The 21,970-nt window shown below is 48.5% G+C and overlaps 2 protein-coding genes across 2 annotated transcripts in view; one reads left to right on the forward strand and one right to left on the reverse strand.

Moving 5' to 3' along the window:
* Positions 1–21,970, reverse strand: part of psmd1 (proteasome 26S subunit, non-ATPase 1) — a 47,938-nt gene that overhangs the window by 11,326 nt on the left and 14,642 nt on the right. The window contains exon 17 of the mRNA XM_063012487.1: positions 1,331–1,445. Within this exon, the coding sequence (XP_062868557.1) occupies positions 1,331–1,445 (115 nt within the window). The remainder of the gene's footprint in view (positions 1–1,330; positions 1,446–21,970) is intronic.
* On the forward strand, positions 10,899–18,111 carry htr2b (5-hydroxytryptamine (serotonin) receptor 2B, G protein-coupled). Its single transcript, XM_063012748.1, has 3 exons — positions 10,899–11,191; positions 14,198–14,398; positions 16,528–18,111. Exons 1-3 carry the CDS (start codon positions 10,972–10,974, stop codon positions 17,406–17,408), a joined length of 1,302 nt encoding a protein of 433 aa, XP_062868818.1. The 5' UTR covers positions 10,899–10,971; the 3' UTR covers positions 17,409–18,111.

Below are 21,970 nucleotides of genomic sequence, written 5' to 3' on the forward strand. Positions count from 1 at the left end.
TGTAGGAACCCTGGTGTAGGATCTGGTGTAGGAACCCTGGTGTAGGATCTGGTGTAGGATCTGGTGTAGGAACCCTGGTGTAGGAACCCTGGTGTAGGATCTGGTGTAGGAACCCTGGTGTAGGAACCCTGGTGTAGGAACCCTGGTGTAGGAACCCTGGTGTAGGATCTGGTGTAGGAACCCTGGTGTAGGAACCCTGATGTAGGAACCCTAGTGTAGGAACCCTGGTGTAGGATCTGGTGTAGGAACCCTGGTGTAGGAACCCTGGTGTAGGATCTGGTGTAGGAACCCTGGTGTAGGATCCCTGGTGTAGGATCTGGTGTAGGAACCCTGGTGTAGGATCTGGTGTAGGATCCCTGGTGTAGGATCTGGTGTAGGATCCCTGGTGTAGGATCTGGTGTAGGATCTGGTGTAGGAACCCTGGTGTAGGAACCCTGGTGTAGGATCTGGTGTAGGAACCCTGGTGTAGGAACCCTGGTGTAGGAACCCTGGTGTAGGATCTGGTGTAGGAACCCTGGTGTAGGAACCCTGGTGTAGGAACCCTGGTGTAGGATCTTGTGTAGACCTGATTTATAGAGGCTGCAGAGACGGTTGTCCATCCAACATGTTCCTCCATCTCTGTACAACGACCTTCTTGCACAGACGCCTAATTGGACCAGACAGAAACTCTGGAAGGTTCTTCCATCTCATAATGATGCCAGTGTGGTTTTGAGGGACTACAAGCTTTCTTAGATGTTGTTTTATATGGTCGCCCTGATCAGGTCACGGTACGATATGATGATGGAGATCCACAGACAGCGGCCTGGCTCACGTCAGTTGGACTCAGGGAACCGTCTGTGGATCTCCAGCATGATGTCATAGCAACATCTAAAACTCGTCTCAAGGGTCACGACCTGCAGCGCCACAACTGGTTCAGCGAGACCAAATAAAACTAGTTCGATTGGGCTCAAGTTTATTTGATATACACTTCATGGCCAAAAGTATGTGGACACCTGGCTGCGATCCTGTTGGACGTCATATCCCTAAAGCCTAAGCGTTATATAATATATAATAGGCGTAAAAGCTGTGCCAGGTCTGGTATGAGGACCAGATGTGCCGTAGTGAACAGAGGTTAACACAGAGATTCTCCGGACTAATCCCGTCGGAGTTAAAAATCTGGCCCCGTGATGGGCAAGGACGGGGGCGAGGCCGTCCACTCCCCGCCAAAACAGCACCAGAAACCGTCCTGATCGGCAGCCACGCCCACATCTTGATGTCTCTGCTGTACTTCATTTCAACAGACTGCTGGAGAAGTGTTGAGAGCGATCGATGCATTAACAGACTCTCTCACCTTGTACCCTGTGCCAGCGCAGCAGATGCCCAGCGCCATGGCGGCTCCACAGCGGACGTGAGGGTTGTAGCTCTCGGACAGGAGGGACACCACGCTGGGACACTGTTCTGGAGTCCTACACACACACACACACACACACACACACACACACACACACACACCAGACATTAGAATACTTCAGGACATTGGACCGGATTCTCAATCTGCAACCAGGCTGACACGTCGAGGCGTGGCCCAAATACTAGTAACATACACTACATGGCCAAAAGTATTTGGACACTAGTCAATTAGCTTGTCGGACGTCCCATTTCAAAAACAAATGGAATTAAAATCTGTCTCTGTGTCTCGCAAGTCTGTGTGTGGGGATTTGTGCCCGTTCAGTCAAAAGATGACAGCATTTGTACGGCCGGGCATTGATCTGTTGATGTTCCGGTTCATCCCAGAGCTGCCGAGTGGGGCTGAGCTCAGGGCTTTTCTTCATGCTGAAGTTTATGACCTTCCCTAAACTGTTGGTGCAAAGTTGGAAGCATGTGTTCTTCATATCACTGATTTATTACACCTGTTAGTACTTGCTGTGCTGAAGCACATGAATTTTGTAATCAGAAGGGGCGTCCCAATACTTTTGAACATGGTGTGTATGTATAAATCTTTAATGCCCGCCTATAAATCTTCCGATAAAATCACGCTTATTTGGGACCCTGCAGATGGAGAGGGGCGTGGCAGGTGTGTTTGTGTAAACAACTTTATCCCTAATTACATCTAAGCGTGACATGATGACCGAGAGCAGGATGGATCCCTGGAGATCTGAAGATCTGATAGTTCCTGAGAAACATCTCATGAAGATAAACTGTGTTTTCATATTCTCCATCCATTTTACATTTAAATTTTCAGGATTTAGCGGACGCTTTTATCCAAAGCAACTTACAGTTGTGACAGTATACAGTCTAAGCAATTGAGGGTTAAGGGCCGTGCTCAAGGGCCCAACAATGGCAACCTGGTAGTGGTGAGGCTTGAACCGGCAACCTTCTGAATACTGGACCAGTACCTTAACCACTAGGCTACACTGCCGACCACCCATCCACCACCCAAACATCATGATCCAGGTCTGGGTGTACACAGAGCAAGCGATTACAGAATATAGTTAGTAATTGTATATCCACACAGTGCATCAGTGGTAGGTGCAGGTTCTTATGATGGACCCTGGTGTAGGATCCCTGGTGTAGAAACCCTGGAGCAGGAACCCTAGTGTAGGTTCCCTGGGGTAGTATCTGGTGTAGGAACCCTGGTGTAGGAACCCTGGTGTAGGAACCCTGGGGTAGGAACCCTGGGGTAGGATCCCTGGTGTAGAAACCCTGGTGTAGAAACCCTGGAGCAGGAACCCTAGTGTAGGATCCCTATTGTAGGATCGAGTGTAGGATCCCTGGTGTAGGATCCCTAGTGTAGTATCTGGTGTAGGAACCCTGGAGCAGGAACCCTGGAGCAGGAACCCTATTGTAGGATCTAGTGTAGGATCCCTGGTGTAGGAATCCTGGTGTAGGAACCCTAGTGTAGGAACCCTGGTTTAGGATCTAGTGTAGGAACCCTGGGGTAGGAACCCTGGGGTAGGAACCCTGGGGTAGGAACCCTGGAGCAGGAACCCTAGTGTAGGAACCCTGGTTTAGGATCTAGTGTAGGAACCCTGGGGTAGGAACCCTGGAGCAGGAACCCTGAAGCAGGAACCCTGAAGCAGGAACCCTAGTGTAGGAACCCTGGTTTAGGATCTAGAGTAGGAACCCTGGGGTAGGAACCCTAGTGTAGGAACCCTAGTTTAGGATCTAGTGTAGGAACCCTGGTTTAGGAACCCTGGTTTAGGATCTAGTGTAGGAACCCTGGGGTAGGAACCCTGGGGCAGGAACCCTAGTGTAGGAACCCTGGTTTAGGATCTAGTGTAGGAACCCTGGGGTAGGAACCCTGGAGCAGGAACCCTGAAGCAGGAACCCTAGTGTAGGAACCCTGGTTTAGGATCTAGTGTAGGAACCCTGGGGCAGGAACCCTAGTGTAGGAACCCTAGTTTAGGATCTAGTGTAGGAACCCTGGTTTAGGAACCCTGGTTTAGGATCTAGTGTAGGAACCCTGGGGCAGGAACCCTAGTGTAGGAACCCTAGTTTAGGATCTAGTGTAGGAACCCTGGTTTAGGATCTAGTGTAGGAACCCTGGGGTAGGAACCCTGGAGCAGGAACCCTGGAGCAGGAACCCTAGTGTAGGAACCCTGGTTTAGGATCTAGTGTAGGAACCCTGGGGTAGGAACCCTGGAGCAGGAACCCTGGTGTAGAAACCCTGGAGCAGGAACCCTGGTTTAGGATCTAGTGTAGGAACCCTGGTGCAGGAACCCTGGTGTAGAAACCCTGGAGCAGGAACCCTGGAGCAGGAACCCTAGTGTAGGAACCCTGGTTTAGGATCTAGTGTAGGAACCCTGGAGCAGGAACCCTGGTGTAGAAACCCTGGAGCAGGAACCCTAGTGTAGGAACCCTGGTTTAGGATCTAGTGTAGGAACCCTGGGGTAGGAACCCTGGAGCAGGAACCCTGGTGTAGGAACCCTAGTGTAGGATCTAGTGTAGGAACCCTGGAGCAGGAACCCTGGAGCAGGAACCCTAGTGTAGGATCTAGTGTAGGAACCCTGGAGCAGGAACCCTGGAGCAGGAACCCTAGTGTAGGATCTAGTGTAGGAACCCTGGTGCTGAATGCTACAGTAGTTCTGAGTTTATAACCCGGGCGCTGACGGTTCCTGGTCTCTAACAGTTTACACCTCCTGGTGGCAGAAGTTTGTGGACGAGTGTAAACATTCCCACCTCACGTGCGGAGCTACCACCACGCTACCACACGCTCCAATACACGAGCGGCGGGTCAGGGGCGCAGAGACGCCTTTCATTACTCCGACGTCCCCAAACACAAAGGAATCGAGCGGAGGAAAGTTTCCTGAAGCAACTCCAGACACGTGCTGCACCCAGGCGCTCGGGCCAGACGTCTGCGGTGTGGAGAACGAAACGATCCGGTAACAAACTACTGAATCATAAAACACCGTTAATAATCGGACAGCGCACATTTATTACTAAACAATAATAAGTATTAGGACGCCACATCTAATTACTGACATCACGTGTTTCAGTCAGAACGGTTCCTAACAGGTTTAATAAATCAGTCATATAAAGGAAACGACCTGCTTCTGACTGTGCAGCAACAGTTTAGGGAAGGTCCTCTATAAAGACATGAGGAAACAGCTGTTTTGACTGTATGGGCACAAATTCCCACAGACACACTTCAGCTCCATTCAGCACTGTCCACCAACAAGCTTATGGTCGTGTGTCCAAGTACTTTTGGCCATAGCTTGTGTGTGTATCCATATTCCTCATCTATATATATATATACACACACATACATAGAAGTATCTGGACGCCCCTAACTAAGTAACAAATTAGGAAAAAAAAATGACATCCAACTTCACAACAACAGTTTAGGGAAGGTCCTTTCCTGTTCCAGCTTGAGCGAGAGCTATAAAGACGTAAAGAAAAGCTCTGGGATGAACTGGAACATCAGCGGAGACTTAGTGCCCAGCCGTACAAATGCTGTCAGCTCTTGTACTACTGACATTCCCACACACACACTTGAAAATGCTTGTGAGAAGCCTCTCAAAAGAGGTGAAAGATCACAGCTAATAAGAGGGGTTCTGATACTGGTTAAATTCCAGTTTGGAGTCTTTTGGAACCTCAGTATTGGTGGTACCGTGCAGCCCACCACGCCCCCACCCCAAGTCCCGATCGTGACCATGTGAAGGGAGCGCCAACGTGAGTCGGTGCACTTAGTTGAGGGAGGAAGTTTAAACACAGAGATTAACTTGTCTAAACCCTGAACCTGTGCTGATTCGGAGGTGCACCCAGAAATAATCTGGACATGATCTGGTCAGAACGGGGGGCGTCGGGTTACTCAGCGATCAGAGCACCTATCTGGCCTTCAGCTCTCAGAAAAAGCTTCGTACTTCGCTTGGTGTTTTCGTCTGCTTTGGGGTTTTTCCTCTCCCCCCCTCCTTCGCTCGCTCGTGGACGTTCATAAACAAAAGACTGACAGAGTGCAGGAGCGAGAAGAGCCACGTTACCCAGGCGCTGCGCCACGCGGGGGTACGGCGCACAAACAAAAGGAAGTTCCCGACCTCCTGAGTTATTCCTGCACTTCAGAAACACAGATAATAACATGGGGGGGGGGGCACCTTGACCTGTGAAGGATCTTCATCCTGCTGCCAGATAAACCCGGACACTCAGACCAGAGTCAATCAATCAATCAGAAAAAAAACCCAAACTATAAGGAATTATGAAAAAAAAAAAAAAGGAATCTGATCGGAATCCGGAGCAGCGCCGAGCTTTATGTTGGCAACGTGGACGGCAGATGTGGAGACAGAAGCAGAACACACGCCGTGTTCCAAACGCAGGACGGGTCCCGTTATAATCAGGCGTAATTACCTCCTACGTAAAATTAACCATCAGATCAGAGGCGCTTCTGAACCGATGAAAGGCCGAGTCAGCGCGACGCTTCGTCTCCTAAAAACTCCTAAGTGTTTAGTCTAGCAGAAAGACATCTTTAAATAAATCCAGACGTCTTTCAATCGATTTAAATCGAGAGGAAAAGAAACCTGGAGGATCAGGAACGGCACATGATCGATACACAAACGAGTACTTATGATTCAAACTGATAAGTAAATTAATATATACAAGAGGATTCCTAATAACTGCTGCAGTTACGACCTCTACTGGTCGATCGACGGTTCTACACAGAGACTGGGGATAGCGGAGATCGGTGCATGACTTTTTGATCCGTGTGCTGGTATAAAATAAGGGGAGTGGTTTCTTTCAGGCTTAATTTGTTGTGTTATTTTAATTTTAAATGACCTTAAAAACAAGCAGTGAGATCTGCAGGGCTTGAGCTCGAATCTCAGCTGTGCTATCGCCCGGCCGGGCTGTGTCTGAGGAATGTTTACATTTTCGACTTTTAGCGGACGATTTTATCCAAAGAGACTTACAGGACTGTGACAGAACACTGTCTAAGCAATTGAGGGTTAAGGGCCTTGCTCAAGGGCCCAACAGTGGTGGGTTTGAACCAGCGACCTTCTGATTACTAGTCCAGTACCCTAACCACTAGGCTACAACTGACCTATATTAGAACAGATTCCGAAATAGTGCTTGAATTGCGACCTCTGCTGGCTGGTCAACGCGCCTGCACCAAGGTGAAGACGAGCAGTGGGTAGTGGTGCACGACAGAGAAGAAAAGTTACACTTAGGGAGCTGGATATGACTAAATTAAGAGGAGAAGGGGGTGAGCTGCTTAGATCCAAAAAAATTCTGAATCTAATTCATTCAAACAAAGGAAAAAGTGGTTGAGTTTGATGTTTGATCAGCAGACGAAGCTCAGAACGTGAAAATGTGAAGCTCTGAAGGTTCCTCAGACGTTCTTCAGAGATTCCTGCTAATACAGACTCAGTCTGAGTGATTCCAGACGCTCCGGTGGCTTCCTGAACTTCAGCAGGTTGGAAATACGACTTTTATTTGTTAATTTACTACAATAAACTGCAGATTTCAGGCTGAAACATGAAGGACGGGTTTGGTTCGGTGCAGCAGGAAGCGTGCAGAGAAAAATATTTAGGTTCTTCATAATCTGGAGAAACGGGGAAGGAATAACAGACACAGAGACGAGAGAGAGAGAGGGAGAGAGAGTGTGAGAGAGAGAGAGAGAAGTTGGAGGAAGAGCAGGAGGATCCGTCGGCGCTCGGCAGATCTTTTTTTCCCCCGAGTGAAGGAGGCGAGGATCAGGACCGATAAACAAACAGTCGTGTTGAAGGAAATTACCTCCCAGAACTGTCGGCTCTGATCCAGCGCAGGAACGCCGCCGGGTTTTACTCGCCGTACAGAGCGAGCGAGCGAGGGGACGAGTGAGGAACAGGACTGTGAGGAGAGGAGCTGGAGGTCGGCGAGGGCTGAGGGACGCCGTGTGAAGCAGCAGATAAATATTTCAACAGCCGGTGCAGGAGTGAGAGAGAGCGGTCTGGGTTCCCTCCAGCCGTCAGGAGGCGAGTCGGAACGCCGTCCTGCTCCTCTTTTTAAGCGCCTCTTATAAAACGTAGCAGAAGGAGGCGAGGGGTACGGGTGAGGGGTACGGGTGAGGGGTCGTGGATTGTGAGGTTCTACACGACCGGACACCAGCGGGGAGTCGGATGAAGGAGGCATGTGGCACCACGTGAGGAGGAACGGAGCGACGCGGAGCCGTGGCTGAAGGTAGGAATAAGGAATTAAGGGTCAGATTGAAACGATCCCCTAACAAGATTCCATAACGAGATCTCTTACCAACAGTTCATAACAAAAGTCCCTAACATAATTAGATTCCATAACAAACAAGATTCCCTAACATAAGATCCTAACATGACAAGATTCCTTAACAAACAAGATTCCCTAACATAAGGAATCTTATGTTAGGGAACCTTGTCATGTTAGAGAATCTTATGTTAGGGAATCTTGTTTGTTAAGGAATCTTATGGGCTGTTAGGGAATCTTATGTTAAGATCCTAACATAAGATTCCCTAACAACAGCCCATAAGATTCCCTGACGTAAGATTCCTTAACAAACAAGATTCCCTAACATAAGATTCCCTAACATGACAAGATTCCCTGAAAAGATTCACTAAAATTCTCCCTAAAGAGATCTGCTCGAGGTTCTGAATCTAATCAGACCAGACTGAAAAAGAATTGAATAAATAAATAAATAAATAAATAAATACTCGATTATGGAAGAGCAGCGACGCTTCAGCTGCAGAAAACAAAGACGCGTCAATTCTGCTCTAAATAAATCATTTTAATGGGAAGCCCGACTGTACATGTAGTTTATTATATAATTATTAAAAAATAAGATTGTTTACGTCTCTTTTTGGAGTCACATCTCATCATCGTTCTTCCCTTCTGACAGATTTAACACTTTATTCCATTAATAAAAGAAAAGAAAGCGAGCGTTCGTGACTGCAGCTCCGGCGTGATGAGTCTGATTCATCGTCCGGGCGCAGAAACACAACATCCGTCCTAATGGATTAAATCTGATTATTAGACGGAACACGAGCGGGTCAGGACCGAGCGGCGATCGCAGCAGATCGAGCAGATCAGCGCTTCCTTACTCGATTACTCCCCGCCGGCCCAGAACTGACGACTGCGCGGGGATTCAGAACCACCGGCGGGGCGGTCACGGTGCTCGGGGTTCCGCTCGCTCCGGGTCCAGAGGAGACGCAGGACGAACGGAGCAGGAACGTAAACGTAAACGATCGAGATACGAGGAATTAACGAAGAACGCCGAGCGCGACAGCACCTCAGGAATTCTACCCACTATACGGTCAAAAGTATCGGGACACCCCTTCTAATTACTGAATTTGTGTGTTTCAGCCACAGCAGTTGATAACAGGTGTAATAAATCTATTGTACTGGGCTAGTAATCGAAAGGTCGCTGGTTCAAGCCCCACTCCACCAATTCCAGGTTGCCACTTGGGCCCTTGAGCAAGGCCCTTAACCCTCAATGGCTTAAACAGTGTACTGACAGTGCTGTAAGTCTCTTTAGATAAAGACGCTGATAAATGCTGAACATGTAAATGTAGCTCATTGATTAAGGTACTGGACTAGTAATCAGAAGGTCGCTGAGTTAAGTCCCACCACTGCCCGGTTGCCACTGCTGGGCCCTTAAACGAGGCCCTTAACCTTTAATTGCTTAGATAACACAGGATAACAAAGATTTTGCTACTTGGAATAAAACATGCTATTTACATGAAATCGAGTGTGCTGATTCCGAATATGAAGTCAAAATTCGCGCAGGACGTCGAGATTTTAAGTTACAGGCCAAATGCAGTTTGGTGACAGCTTGGTAGATTTGTCCATGTTCTGCAGCTTGGCAACATTGTAATTGCTGCACCATAGCTAGTTGACAATATTGTTTTCTTATATTGCTAGTATGTCTGCTTAAGCCTAAAGATGAGTAGGAGGAGCTGTGTTAACCATCCAGACAATTTTTGCTACATTTGTGGTAAATACACCCTATACGATCAGCGCAAAAACCTGACGAAGAGAGTGATGATCGCTTACAAGTAATATTTCGGGTGTAAATTTGGAGATCAAGACAAAAGCTGGGCACCTCACATCTGCTGCACTGTGTGCTACGCTGGTCTCACACAGTGGCTCAATGGCAAGAGAAAGGCAATGCAGTTTGCTGTGCCTATGATTTGGCGGGAACCGAAAGATCATCACTCGGACTGCTATTTTTGCATGACTAATGTTGCTGGATTTTCAAAGAAGAACAAGTCAAAAATTGTTTATCCTGATTGTGAGTCTGCTCTGAAGCCAGTGCCACATGACGCTGAGAATACAGTGCCAATTCCACCTGCATCTTGTGCTTCTGAAAATGACAGTTCTGATGGAGATCATGAGGATGATGTTGCTCCTGACGCATGTTATGATCCAGAATCTGAACATGGTAAGCCTCACTTGCTTCTGGCAAAGCTAGCCTGAAAGCTGTATTGCTGCACAATGGCAATGAAAAGCCTTCTGTTCCTATTGCTTATGCTGCGGGAATGAAACTAAAAGCAGGAATTTGTGTTTATAATGACACATTCAGATCCAAACTGAACACGCTTGAACTCGCCGCTTGGGATGCATTTGTGCTAGTTGTGCAAAACTTTCTTGGCAACCATCGGGCTGACAACCATGCTGAACTTGTGAGCAACATGTTAGCAGCGTATCAGCAACTCGGCTGCCGAATGTCACTCAAAATTCATTTCTTACATTCTCATATGGATTTTTTCCCTTCAAATTTGGGTGATGTGAGTGATGAACACGGGGAACGATTCCACCAGGATATTGCCACCATGGAAAAAAGATATCAAAGTCACTTCAACCCCAACATGATGGGCGACTACTGCTGGTTTCTGCAGCGGTCAACAACAGACACTCACAAGCGCAAAAGCACGTGCCTGAAGCACTTTTGAACACTGTATGTGCAATTGTGCATTGCATAAAGACTCACGAGAACTTTTCAGTTACACGTTTGTTAATGTGAAGCAGTTTTTGTAATCTCTAGCAGTTTTGAACCACAATTTAGTTATGCACAGTGGCTGTATAACAGATACAAAAACAGTTTCTCGCGTCTGTTTGAATAACCAATGATACAGAGTATAACTTCAGAACCCGACGTCATAGGCAAAATTCGTCTACAGATTTAAACTCTGCACACTCGATTTAGTATAGGACACATGAAACACTCCAAGTAGCAGACAAAAAAATGTTTTCTGTGATCCAGTGTAATCTACTGACACAGTACTGTAAGTCACTGAAAGTTCTAAGATGGGAACTGTAAGATGATGTCGACCGTCGGTCCTTCGGTGGACGTGGAGTTGAACGTTTGCCCTGATGCAGTAGGTATGATGGTACATATTTGGACCCCCCGGACTGACCCGCTCTCTCTCTCTCTCGCTCTCTCTCTCGCTCTCTCTCTCGCTCTCTCTCTCGGATCAGCCGGTGCGGGACGATGCTGGCCGAGTCCCAGGATAAAGCCCCAGCACCACGTCGTCGTCGGTCCATGAAACCCGGAGCAGCATGTCCTTCCCTCCCCCCGGAGACGAGCTGCACTGGGTGTCGCTGCTCATCCTCGTGGTCATCCTGCCCACCATCGGAGGGAACATCCTGGTCATCCTGGCCGTGTCGCTGGAGCGCCGGCTGCAGAACGCCACCAACTACTTCCTCATGTCACTGGCCGTGGCCGACCTGCTGGTGGGGCTGCTGGTGATGCCCATCGCCCTGGTCACCGTCCTCTACAGTAAGTGGGCGGGGTCCCGCGTTCTCATCGACGCCGCTGAGGTTTATGTTGTTATAACAGCGCTGGATTAGAAGTGCAGTAGGTGGGTTTGTTCTGACTGAACCAGTCAGCATCCTAATCACAGATCAGTAAATATTTGGACACGAATTGGAAAAGATTTCCAGCGTTTCCTCTAATTAACTCATTAAACTTAGTGAAATAGTTATAGAATTTGAGTAAACATCCCATAATAAGCAGGTGAATTGCTGTCAGGAGGATCCACCAAAGGATCAATCAGTACAAGCAACCACCGTGTTCCAAACTTCATGAGATTTCAGATCAGTGGATCAGAAAGAACGCGTCTCAACAAAAACGGCCGATCATTTAGGGCCGAAAGTATTCGGACGCCTGACCGTGAGCTTCCCACAGGACTTTGAAGTACAGTACATCTGTGGGGATTTGTGCCCGTTCAGTAGTACAGAAGAGGCTGTGCTCTGATTTTCTGTGATTTTGGGCACCAGGCGTGCCAGAACGATGCCAAAAACACAAAAGTACCCGACTGGAATCACCACGTAGAGAACGAAACTCATAGAAGCGGTCATGCTGAGCAGCTTCTGGAAGACGCTACAGAGATACGAGTTCTCATCCCTCACCCTGGGGTTGGTCCTAATGTTTTGGTCCTTTAAGACCATCTTAACCATCGGGGATCAGCGGCGTTCCACATTTACTAGGCCCCGTTCCCTCAGATCCAAAAAAATATATATATATATATAAATAAATAAATAAAACAGTAGCAGAGAAGTTTAATTTAAATAACAGAGTAAATTATTTGGACTTCAATGCCATGTTTAACACACACACATTTTATGGTAAGATTAATATTTCGTTTGTTTATTTTATCTCGTCTTTATAATTTGGGCTATTTTATAAAATTCAGCTAGATACACTATATACGGGAAATTCGTAGCCTAGCGGGTGGAGCTCTGGGCTATCAACTGAAAGGTTGAGAGTTTGAATTCCAGCTCTGCCACTGTTGGGCCCCTGAGCAAGGCCCTTAACCCTGTCTGCTCCAGGGGCGCCGCACGATATCTGACCCTGCGCTCTGACCCCGGCTTCCAAACAAGCTGGGATACGCGAAAAAAGAATTTCGTTGTAGTGACAAATAAAGGCATCCTATCCTACGTGTCCAAAAGTGTTCGGACGCCCTGTTTCAAAAACAAATGCTATTAAAACAGAGTGACCTCTAAATGATATTATCAGCTGGAACAACAGGTGCTCTTCTGAGAAGCAAATGTGTCTTCAAAAATAAATCTAATTTATCTAATCTAATCTGGATTTTGTGATTCTGAGGATCACACGCATGAAAACGACGTCCTGCTGACAAGATGAGAAGAACCTGTTCCCGGTTCGAGACCAAGCACCAACCTCTTATTGTGTTTGTGTATCTTCCCCTCCACAAAAATGTAATATCTAGAGAACAAGCGAGATTAATTTCTGTTTATTTGTTAGTTTTTGTAAGGAGGTTTTTATATTTGTGATATTCACGGCAGATCTTGTGCTCGTTTTATTGTATGTGGGCTTTCAGTCTTATATCATTAAGAAATTAAGGATTATCTCTGAATTATCTTGAGTAAGGATTTGGGGCGTGTGTATTCTTTGTCTATCGTTGTTGTACATTGTACGTTCATTCGGGATGTGTTTTATGGGGTCTGTGTGAAAACCTAGTGACCCGCCCTGCTCCCCCACTCAGTAGAGAGGATTCTAATCAGACCTGAACTCATAATCAGATTATTTAGACGCTCTACTCTAAATAAAGCAGTGGGTGTCATTAGTGCTCGATGAATTCGCCTCTATTTATACACACACGTCTGCCAGGTCATTTCACACGTTCTCCTGCTGCGGCGTCATAACCATCGCCGTTCACATCCAATCCGCTCCTGCACGAACATCCGAGCGTAAAGCGTGAGCGGCCCGGTGCGCGGGGCGTCCGACCGCACATCTGTTTCACAGGCGGACGCCGTGAGGAATCCGAGGGTTCCGCGCCGGGGCGAGACTCGGCTCGCTCGCACCTTCACCGAGAACGTAAAAGTGAAATCTATTCATCAAGGAGTAACATAAATATTTATGCGAGAGGTGGAGTCGTTCGGACACCTGGCGGGAGGGTTTACATTCCTCACAGGCGGCACCACGGTGGGTAGAGCGGGCGACCTGATCCCTTAAGGGCATGGGTTCGATCCTCGCCGTGTGTGTCTGGAGCAAAGCTAGCGCACAAAGGCGACTACAGATGTCAAATATAATGCCGGTTAGATGCGACTGGGATACCGGTGTAGCTCGATGCAAACCAGTTTCCAAAATATATATTCCTCTATAGCACACAAGCGCCGAGACTCTGAACACCTCGGTTCGAAACTCGGCGTTGCCACCGGTCGGCTGGGCGCCATCTAGCGGGCATAGTTGGCAGACCGTGTCTACTAGGGCGGGATGACCGGACCATGTGGGTGGGGTCTTCAAACGCTGTGTAAGGACCCTGACTGGTAGATGGAGAGGTGCCTGTAAGCATGGGTGTAAAAGAAGGGTTCGGCTAAGGGCTGCTCGGGTCGGAGTGCAATGACTGCAATCAACTGGGAGAAAATGCAGAAATAAAATAGAAGCCTGAAAACTGGAAGTAAACTGGAGTACCAGTAGGAAAACCACTGCTTATTGGGACGCCTCTTCTAATAACTGAATTTATCTGTTACTAACAGGTGTAATAAATCATTTATATCAAGGTAATTACATGCTTCTGACTTTGCAGCAAGTTTAGGGAAGGCCCATTTTGTTAACAGCTCTGGGATGAATCGGAACACCGACTGATCAATCAGTGCCCAGCCGTACACATACAAACGCTGTCAGATTTTGACTGAACGGGCACAAATCCCCACAGACGTACTTCCAAAGTCTTGTGAGAGGCCGTTTTAATACTAGCTCACAGTCGGGCGTCCGAATACTTTTGGCATCTTTGATCCCTCACGGTTCCTCTGGTTTCAGATTCGGGATGGCCCCTCCCCGAGTTCCTGTGCCCCATCTGGCTCTTCCTGGACGTTCTGTTCTCCACGGCGTCCATCATGCACCTGTGCGCCATCTCTCTGGACCGCTACGTCGCCATCAAGAAGCCCATCCAGCACAGCCAGTACAACTCCCGCGCCAAGGCCCTCGCCAAGATCACCCTCGTCTGGCTGATCTCCATCGGTAAGCTCCTAAACGTCCGGGCGGCTGTATTGTCCGCCGCCGGGTGGCACGGCACCACACGGCGCGGCGGAAACGAGAACCGAGCGGCGCTGATCCCGCGGGCGCTCGTAAAACACTCCTGCGCAGGACGTCTGCTTAGAAGTGGCAGCTAGTGGCGGCGTACGCGGCGCTGTTTATGCTGTCGCTGTAGGAACCGTACCGGTGCCAAGGAACCTCCGACACTCTTCCACCCGCCATTAATCCTCACCTAAGTACCACAGAACCTCGACCTGCTTTATTATTTCCTACTAAATAAAAGCTCATTATCCTTCCCTACACTGTTTTCTATTTGCTTAATGTAAGCATTTCCTTATAATCTAGTCATATCCCATTCCCAGATCGCGGTTCACATCTAATACGGATCGCTCCTGTTCACCTGCACCAACCGGGTTCATATGGAGATCCGTATCGTGCACAGAGAGCCACGCACCGCTCTCTGTTATTCAGCATCTCGGTGCAGCGCCACGACCGGCCAGGAGAGGCCGCCACTGCTGGACAATCCGATTACTGTCCGATAGCAGAGCTGAGATTCGAGCTCGTGATGTCACCACAGAAACCGGCCACTAGCGGCCAGCAGATAATAAATCGATATTTAGTCGTGTCCAATTCCCTGATCGCATTTCACCTCTAGTGCTGACCGAGCAGGGTCGACACGTTTGCTTCTATTTACATGCATGTAACAGGTTTATATGGAGATCCGTATCGCGCACCGAGAGCCACGCACCGCTCTCCGTTATTCAGAATCTCAGTGCAGCGCCACGACCGGCCAGCAGAGGCCGCCACTGCAGCAGCCACCCTCGGACAATCCGATTACTGTCCGTATAGTCGTCCAGCAGGCCAATAGCACAGCACAAGCTTGTGATGTCACCACAGAAACCGGCCACTAGCGGCCAGACGATAATAAATTGATATTTAGTCGAATCCAATTTTATCCAATCCAAAGTTACCTGCAGGAAACGGGTTCATATGGAGATCCGTATCGCGCACCGAGAGCCACGCACTGCTCTCCGTTATTCAGCATCTCAGTGCAGTGCCAAGACCGGCCAGCAGAGGCCGCTACTGCAGCAGCTATGCCCCGAGTCGCCCAGCAGGCCGATAGCACAGCACGAGCTTGAGATGTTACTGCAAAAACCGGCCACAAGCAGCCAGCCGATCATTTTTATTTATTTAATATTATTTTTTGCTAATTATTAATCATTGGTGTAGTTTGTGAGCTCAGGACATCAAAATAAAAAGAAAAAAAAACAATTACCCGCTAACGACTGGGACGCGGTTTTTGCCTGGAACGAGACGAGACGGCTAGCGATTATTTTGACGGCGTTGTTTAGAACAGCGAGCGCTTAGCGCTATGACAGAAACCCAAGCCGCGTTTCAGATCCATGAAAGGCAGACCTCTGGTTCCAGTAACGACGACCTCGGGCCCCGGATCGCACGTGCTTACGGCCTGACAGAGCGTCCGTGAGCAAAAGCAGACGACGGTAGCTGGCGTTACGGAACGGTATGTTATAGCCAGATCTACGGCGGCTGTCACGGCGGAGACAAACGCTCCGTTTATTTTAGCCGAGCGGTTCGCTTCGAAGGGTTATTCAGAGCGGGACGCCAAACCAAGCTAGCTATCTCGAACGCTCATCCGCCGTCTTCGAACGGCCGATTCGAACTCGCGATGTCACCGCAGACACCGGCCACTAGCGGCCCGCCAATAATAAATCAGTATTTAGTCGTATCCAATTCCCCGATCGCATTTCACCTCTAGTGCTGACTGTAAAGGGCCGACACGTTCGCTTCTAGTTATTGCATGAAACGGGTTCAAATGGAGATCCGTATCGCGCACCGAGAGCCACGCACTGCTCTCCGTTATTCAGCATCTCTGTGCAGCACCATGACCGGCCAGGAGAGGCCGCCACTGCAGCAGCCACCCTCGGACAATCCGAATACTGCCCGACAGCAGAGCTGAGATTCGAACTCACGAGCTCGTGATCGATAAATCGATAACAAACGCTCCATGTATTGTAGCCGAGCGGTTATTCAGAGCGGGACGCCAAACCAAGCTAGCCATCGCGAACGCTCATCCGCCGTTTGTCTCCCGGCAGGTATCGCCATCCCGATCCCCATCAGAGGACTGAGGGCCGCGGACCATCCCAACAACGTGACCTTCAACGGCAACCACACCTGCCTGCTGACGCTGGAGAGCTTCGGCGACTTCAAGCTGTTCGGCTCTCTGGCGGCGTTCTTCGTCCCGCTCATGATCATGATGATCATCTACCTGCTGACCATCCGCGTCCTGCGCAAGAAGGTGTACCTGCTCCGCTCCAGGACGTCGCAGCGCTACAACAGACCCTCGGTGTGCACCGTATTCCAGAGGGAGCCGGCCGCTCCGTCGCCGCCGGACGGCACCCAGACCAACCCGGTGACGGGGGACGAGATCCCGGTGCGCAGGATGTCGGCGGTGGGGAAGCGCTCCATGCAGAACCTGAGCAACGAGCAGCGCGCCTCCAAGGTCCTGGGGATCGTCTTCCTGCTCTTCGTGGTCATGTGGTGCCCGTTCTTCATCACCAACGTCACCTCGGTGCTGTGCGCCGCCTGCGACGCCGCGCTGGTCGGGAGGCTCATGGACATCTTCGTCTGGGTGGGGTACGTGTCCTCGGGCGTCAACCCTCTGGTCTACACGCTCTTCAACAAGACGTTCCGCGAGGCCTTCACGCGCTACATCACGTGCGACTTCGGCGCCAGGAGGTCGCCCGGGACGCAGTGCCGGAACCTGACCCGGATCTCCTTTCAGTCCAGCGTGGCGGAAAACTCCAAACTGTTCATGAAGCACGGGGTGATGAACGGGATCGGCGCCGTGGGGTACCAGAGCCCCCTGCGGAGGCGACCCGCCGACGCTCAGCCGTCCGGCGGCGTCCTGCTGGAGACGCTGCTCCTGACCGAGAACGAGGACTGCGGACCCGACCAGGGCTTCACCCGCCTTTAACCGGTGAGCGGTGACCGGTACTCGGACCTCAGATGCTGTTCGATACTGGAATAACATTTAGTGCAGACCCGAGGGTCGTGTGGATGTTCTACAGGCTCACGGTTCTCCTGCTGCGCTCCGAATCACCGTTAGCCTTATCCCAAATCAATCACGCTAAAATAATCCATCTGGGATTAATAAATGACCAACAAAAATGGATTATCATGGTTTTATTTTGTGGTTTTTGATGTTTAGCAGGTGTACAAGCCAAAAAATCTAATGAAAGTGTCGATGAACTTAACCTTTGTGGAGAAAACGTGTCCCATCTGAATAAAATCGGAATTATTTATTTTCCGTTCTGGCCATATCTTCTCTCCCGTGTACATTTTGTTAAAGACGCACCTTTATAGTTCGGACGGGACCTCACGGGAGGACCCGACGGGGTGAATTCTGCATCACTTCATCCTCATAAGGAACAAAAGTTGCTCCACTGTACCATAAAACAAGTTTTTAATCAAACGCACTGCTCTGGTCGGGCCACAGCGGGTCTCGGCCCTGCTTACGGCCGGCCGGGAGCCGTACCGGCGACGGTCGGCTCGTCGTGACTGCTGCGATACGTCCGAATACTTTTGTTCCCGTGGTGTATCAGAACTCGGAGGATCTACAGAGGAACGTTTCTGCTTCAGTCTTCTTCACCTTCTGGACTCGTGACAGGATGGACATCTTTTACGTTTTTCAATAAAACTTCTCAGATTGCTGGTGCGCAAGTGTGTGATTTATTTTACACACACACACACACACAGGAAGTATCAGACATGACCTACCTAATTCACAGACAAAACACAGACAAGTATTTTGGTAGGCGGAACATGAAGCCTCGCACCGTCGCTGGATGTTCTAGGTTTACGTTCAACTATTAATGTAGCCGTGCTGTGTGTCGTACGAGTGTAATTTAATGACCGACATGAAATGTGACACTTTTCTTTAAAAATCCCTGAGGTCCGTGAAATTCAGAACATTTCCCCATGAATTTAGTAGGAAAAGGAAAAGGTTGCTGTTCGAGCCACACCACTGCAGGGTTGCCACACTAAATGGTAGGGATGTCCCGATCCGATCTCAAAGATCGGAATCGGGGCCGATCAAGGCATTTTTTAACTGATCGGTATCGGCTTAGACACACACACACACACACACAGAGAGATAATATTATATTGTATAAACTTGCACAAGTGTGTTTTTTTGCAAGTTCGGGCTCGTCAGTGAATGTAACCGTATTCGGTACACGGAGATGTTATAGTGACATGCCAGCGCGTTGTGAATGGCAAGATATTAACTGTAGGGCTGCACGATATTGGAAAAAACTGACATTGCGATATTTTATTTCCCTGCGATTATATTGCGATATTAAAAAAATGCAGGAATTTTCACCACATTATTAATAATATTAATAATGCATGTACAGTATCTTACTCTAAATAAGGGGCTCATCTGTGAAAAAGCGTGGTGCCTACAAGGGATACAAAAGATTATGACCAGCTGCATCTTTGTACTGGGTTGAAACTGAGCATTAAACTAAGAAAGCTTCAATATCACATGAGGGAATTATTAACAGGATTGACAAAATTGGTCATTTAATATTTTATTTCACAATCAAAACCTCTTCAAGTAGTAACATTATTTTAAAAAAACTATACAAACAAAAGAGCAGCTGTACACCTGTTCCAAATCCCAGATTTCTTAGTTACTAAGCACAATGCTGAGCGTCGAAAGCGTCCTTAGTGAAGAAGGCAATCCCAGAATACACTGCGGCATCTCTTCTCTCAAACGTAAATAAATAATTATTAATTTTTAACGAGTGTTTTTCTCGTTGCAAATGTAACAGTTTTCTGTACACGAATCGAGATGTTATATTGACATGTTAGCGCCGTCCCACCTCATTCCATTGGTTTTAATGGCAAGATGCTAAGTGCGAAACCCGATGGAATCGGGCGCGTTCCAATAACCTGCCTTCTAAGTCATTGACTCATTAGGATCCTCTCTACTGTGGCAGCTGCCTATGTAGGTAGTAAGACAGCGAGGCGGCTCACTGGGTTGTTGAACACACTGGTGTAGATGCGTCATGGAAAATGAGAACGGTGTGAATTTTCGTTTTGTGTCGAGCAGCAAAAAAGTTTTAGCGTGACGTATTTGATTTAATTTGCATTAAGTGACATCGCACGTCCCGCCATGTGACTATCGCGCATGCACACGTCGCGATGTCGATGCTGAAACGAAATATCGTGCAGCCCTAATTAACTGTTAGCTTAGCAAGCAAAACCCGATGGAATCGCCGTCTAAGTAGCACGTTCGAATAACCTGCCTTATTAAAATCCTCTACTGAGGCAGCTGCCTGTGTAGGCAGTAAGGCAGTAAGACAGCAAGGCAGCTCACTTGGTGTTTGAACACACCCAGCTCCCTAACTTTGGTGTTATCACCTCAAACAGTGAGCACCTCCACAACCAATCAGTGAGCTCCAATCGCCTACAACTCCCGCCCCTCCCTTATCATGGATGCGCGAAGGTCTTAAAGTCTCCGTTTTCAAGGTGGACCTGAAGCAGAAATTTGGTCTAACTGAACTCGCTTAGAAATGCAGTATTACAAGATCTCCGTGATTAAGAAGCGTAATGAAACGATACAGACGTGCAGCACGGCGCCGGTGCTGCTGTGGTACCATCAAAGCTTTACACAGTGAACAAACCAGCTTTTAGTTTGTAGAAATTAAAAAGGATCTTTTATAAACATGGTTTTAAAAACAACGCATCGACTTCAAATGGTCATCGACTAGGTCGACCAATCGCGGCAGCCCTAGATCCATCGGTGTTGAAGGCCGCTACCGACCTGCCCACCAATACTGTGGACAAGCTGAAATGTACACCCTCCACCTCCAGGCCCGGAAACACAGAAACACCGGCTCCAGCAGAAGCAGAAGATCTGAGTGGAGGGACGGACTGAGCTGCAGTTACGTCCATCTGAGAAAGCAGCTCGGCGTACGTTAGGGAGATATTCCAGAAGAACGGGAGGAATCCAGCCGCTGTGTACGTACCCGTGCGGCGGGAGATTGATCAGGAGCCTAAACGAGCCGAACGTAACGAGGTTTGTATAAATGGAGCCATTAAAGCAGCAGGAACTGGAGGGAGGGAGGGAGGGAGGGAGGGGGGGGGTTCTGGGATGAGAGGGTCAGTAGGTTCCACTTTAAAGACTTAAACCTCCGAGAGAAAGTCTGGCTGCTGACCAACCAGTGAAAGAAAGCAGAACTGGTGGGATGAATGACCAGTTCAAAACGGTTTCGTGAACCAGTAAACATTCACACGAGGACGAGACACCGGACACAGAAAGTATTCACACCCCCACCGTTCCCGTATTTAGGCGTCGCCGCAGCATGACCGGGACTGACGAGGCTGTTCAGCCCCCCCCCCCCCATGTCCATGCAGACGCCCGACAGGCTGATAGCACCACCGAGATTCGAACCCTGATCACACTGATCACAAATGCAGCAACAAAACCTAAAATCAATTATTCACAAAAGTATTCACACCCTTAAGACGAATCTAGGTCTCAATCAGACTCCACCGGACATCAAATTCGTTGGAAGCCAAATTTGAGTCTTCACGGGTCACAATTTACGCCGCATCATCAGGACCAAAACCAAACCATAAAAGCTAAACTCCATCACCAAAATGCACCGAGACCTGATAAACATCTAAACATCAGAGTGTCTCAGACCCACAGTGGCATCACTATTGAGAAACGTAAGACCCTTGGAACAACCTTGAACCTTCCTAGAGTTGCTGTGGGGTCAGATCGGGCATCCAGCAAAGATGGTCCCTGGTCAGGGTGGACAGTAAGAACCCAACGGTCACTTTAAAAGAGCTCGAGAGGTTCTGTACATAGATTGAGGAACCTGTTGGATGGACCACCATCTGCAGCCCATGGTAAACGACATGGTTCACAGACCAGCACACAAACCAAGTCCAACACAGTTAGCCCACTGCATTCAGCACTGTTTGTTTATAGTAGAACAGTCACATGACCATGAAAATCAAAACCACAACTAGCTTAGCATCTAAAGTGATTATTTAATTACAGATTAATATGCTAATCGACACGCCCGCTCTCGAGCCTCCTCCCAACAACACTAAACAGCAGATTGTGCTAAACTTGTAGGAGTGGAGACTGGATGCAGCTGATATCCAGATGCTGAAGCGTGCACATCTGCTAACACGTGCGGCGCATTAACACCAAGCGTGGGTCTCATCACGCTCGCACATCAGCCTTTCCCAGTGGCTAAAGTTAGCTAACGTTTCCTGAGTAGTTTATATGTCGCAGCATCCAGAAGGTCGCTGGTTCATGCCCCACCACTGCCAGGTTGCCACTGTTGGGTCCCTGAGCAAGGCCCTTAACCCTCAATTGTTTAGACTGTATACAGTCACAGTACTGTAAGTACTTTCCACTAGGGCTGGGCGATTTTGCAAGAAAAAAAAAAAACTAGATTATTTTAATATTATTAGCGATTGTCGATTACGATTTTTTTGTTCTTGTATAAT

This window comes from Trichomycterus rosablanca, chromosome 17 (assembly GCF_030014385.1).
Source record: "Trichomycterus rosablanca isolate fTriRos1 chromosome 17, fTriRos1.hap1, whole genome shotgun sequence".
Lineage (NCBI taxonomy): Eukaryota > Metazoa > Chordata > Actinopteri > Siluriformes > Trichomycteridae > Trichomycterus > Trichomycterus rosablanca.

Excerpts from the sequence above, each read along its gene's own strand:
- htr2b (XM_063012748.1), top strand. The coding sequence starts at position 10,972 with ATGTCCTTCCCTCCCCCCGGAGACGAGCTGCACTGGGTGTCGCTGCTC. Across the intron at positions 11,192-14,197 it reads CCTGGTCACCGTCCTCTACA|ATTCGGGATGGCCCCTCCCC; the intron begins GTAAGTGGGCGG and ends CTCTGGTTTCAG. Across the intron at positions 14,399-16,527 it reads CGTCTGGCTGATCTCCATCG|GTATCGCCATCCCGATCCCC; the intron begins GTAAGCTCCTAA and ends GTCTCCCGGCAG.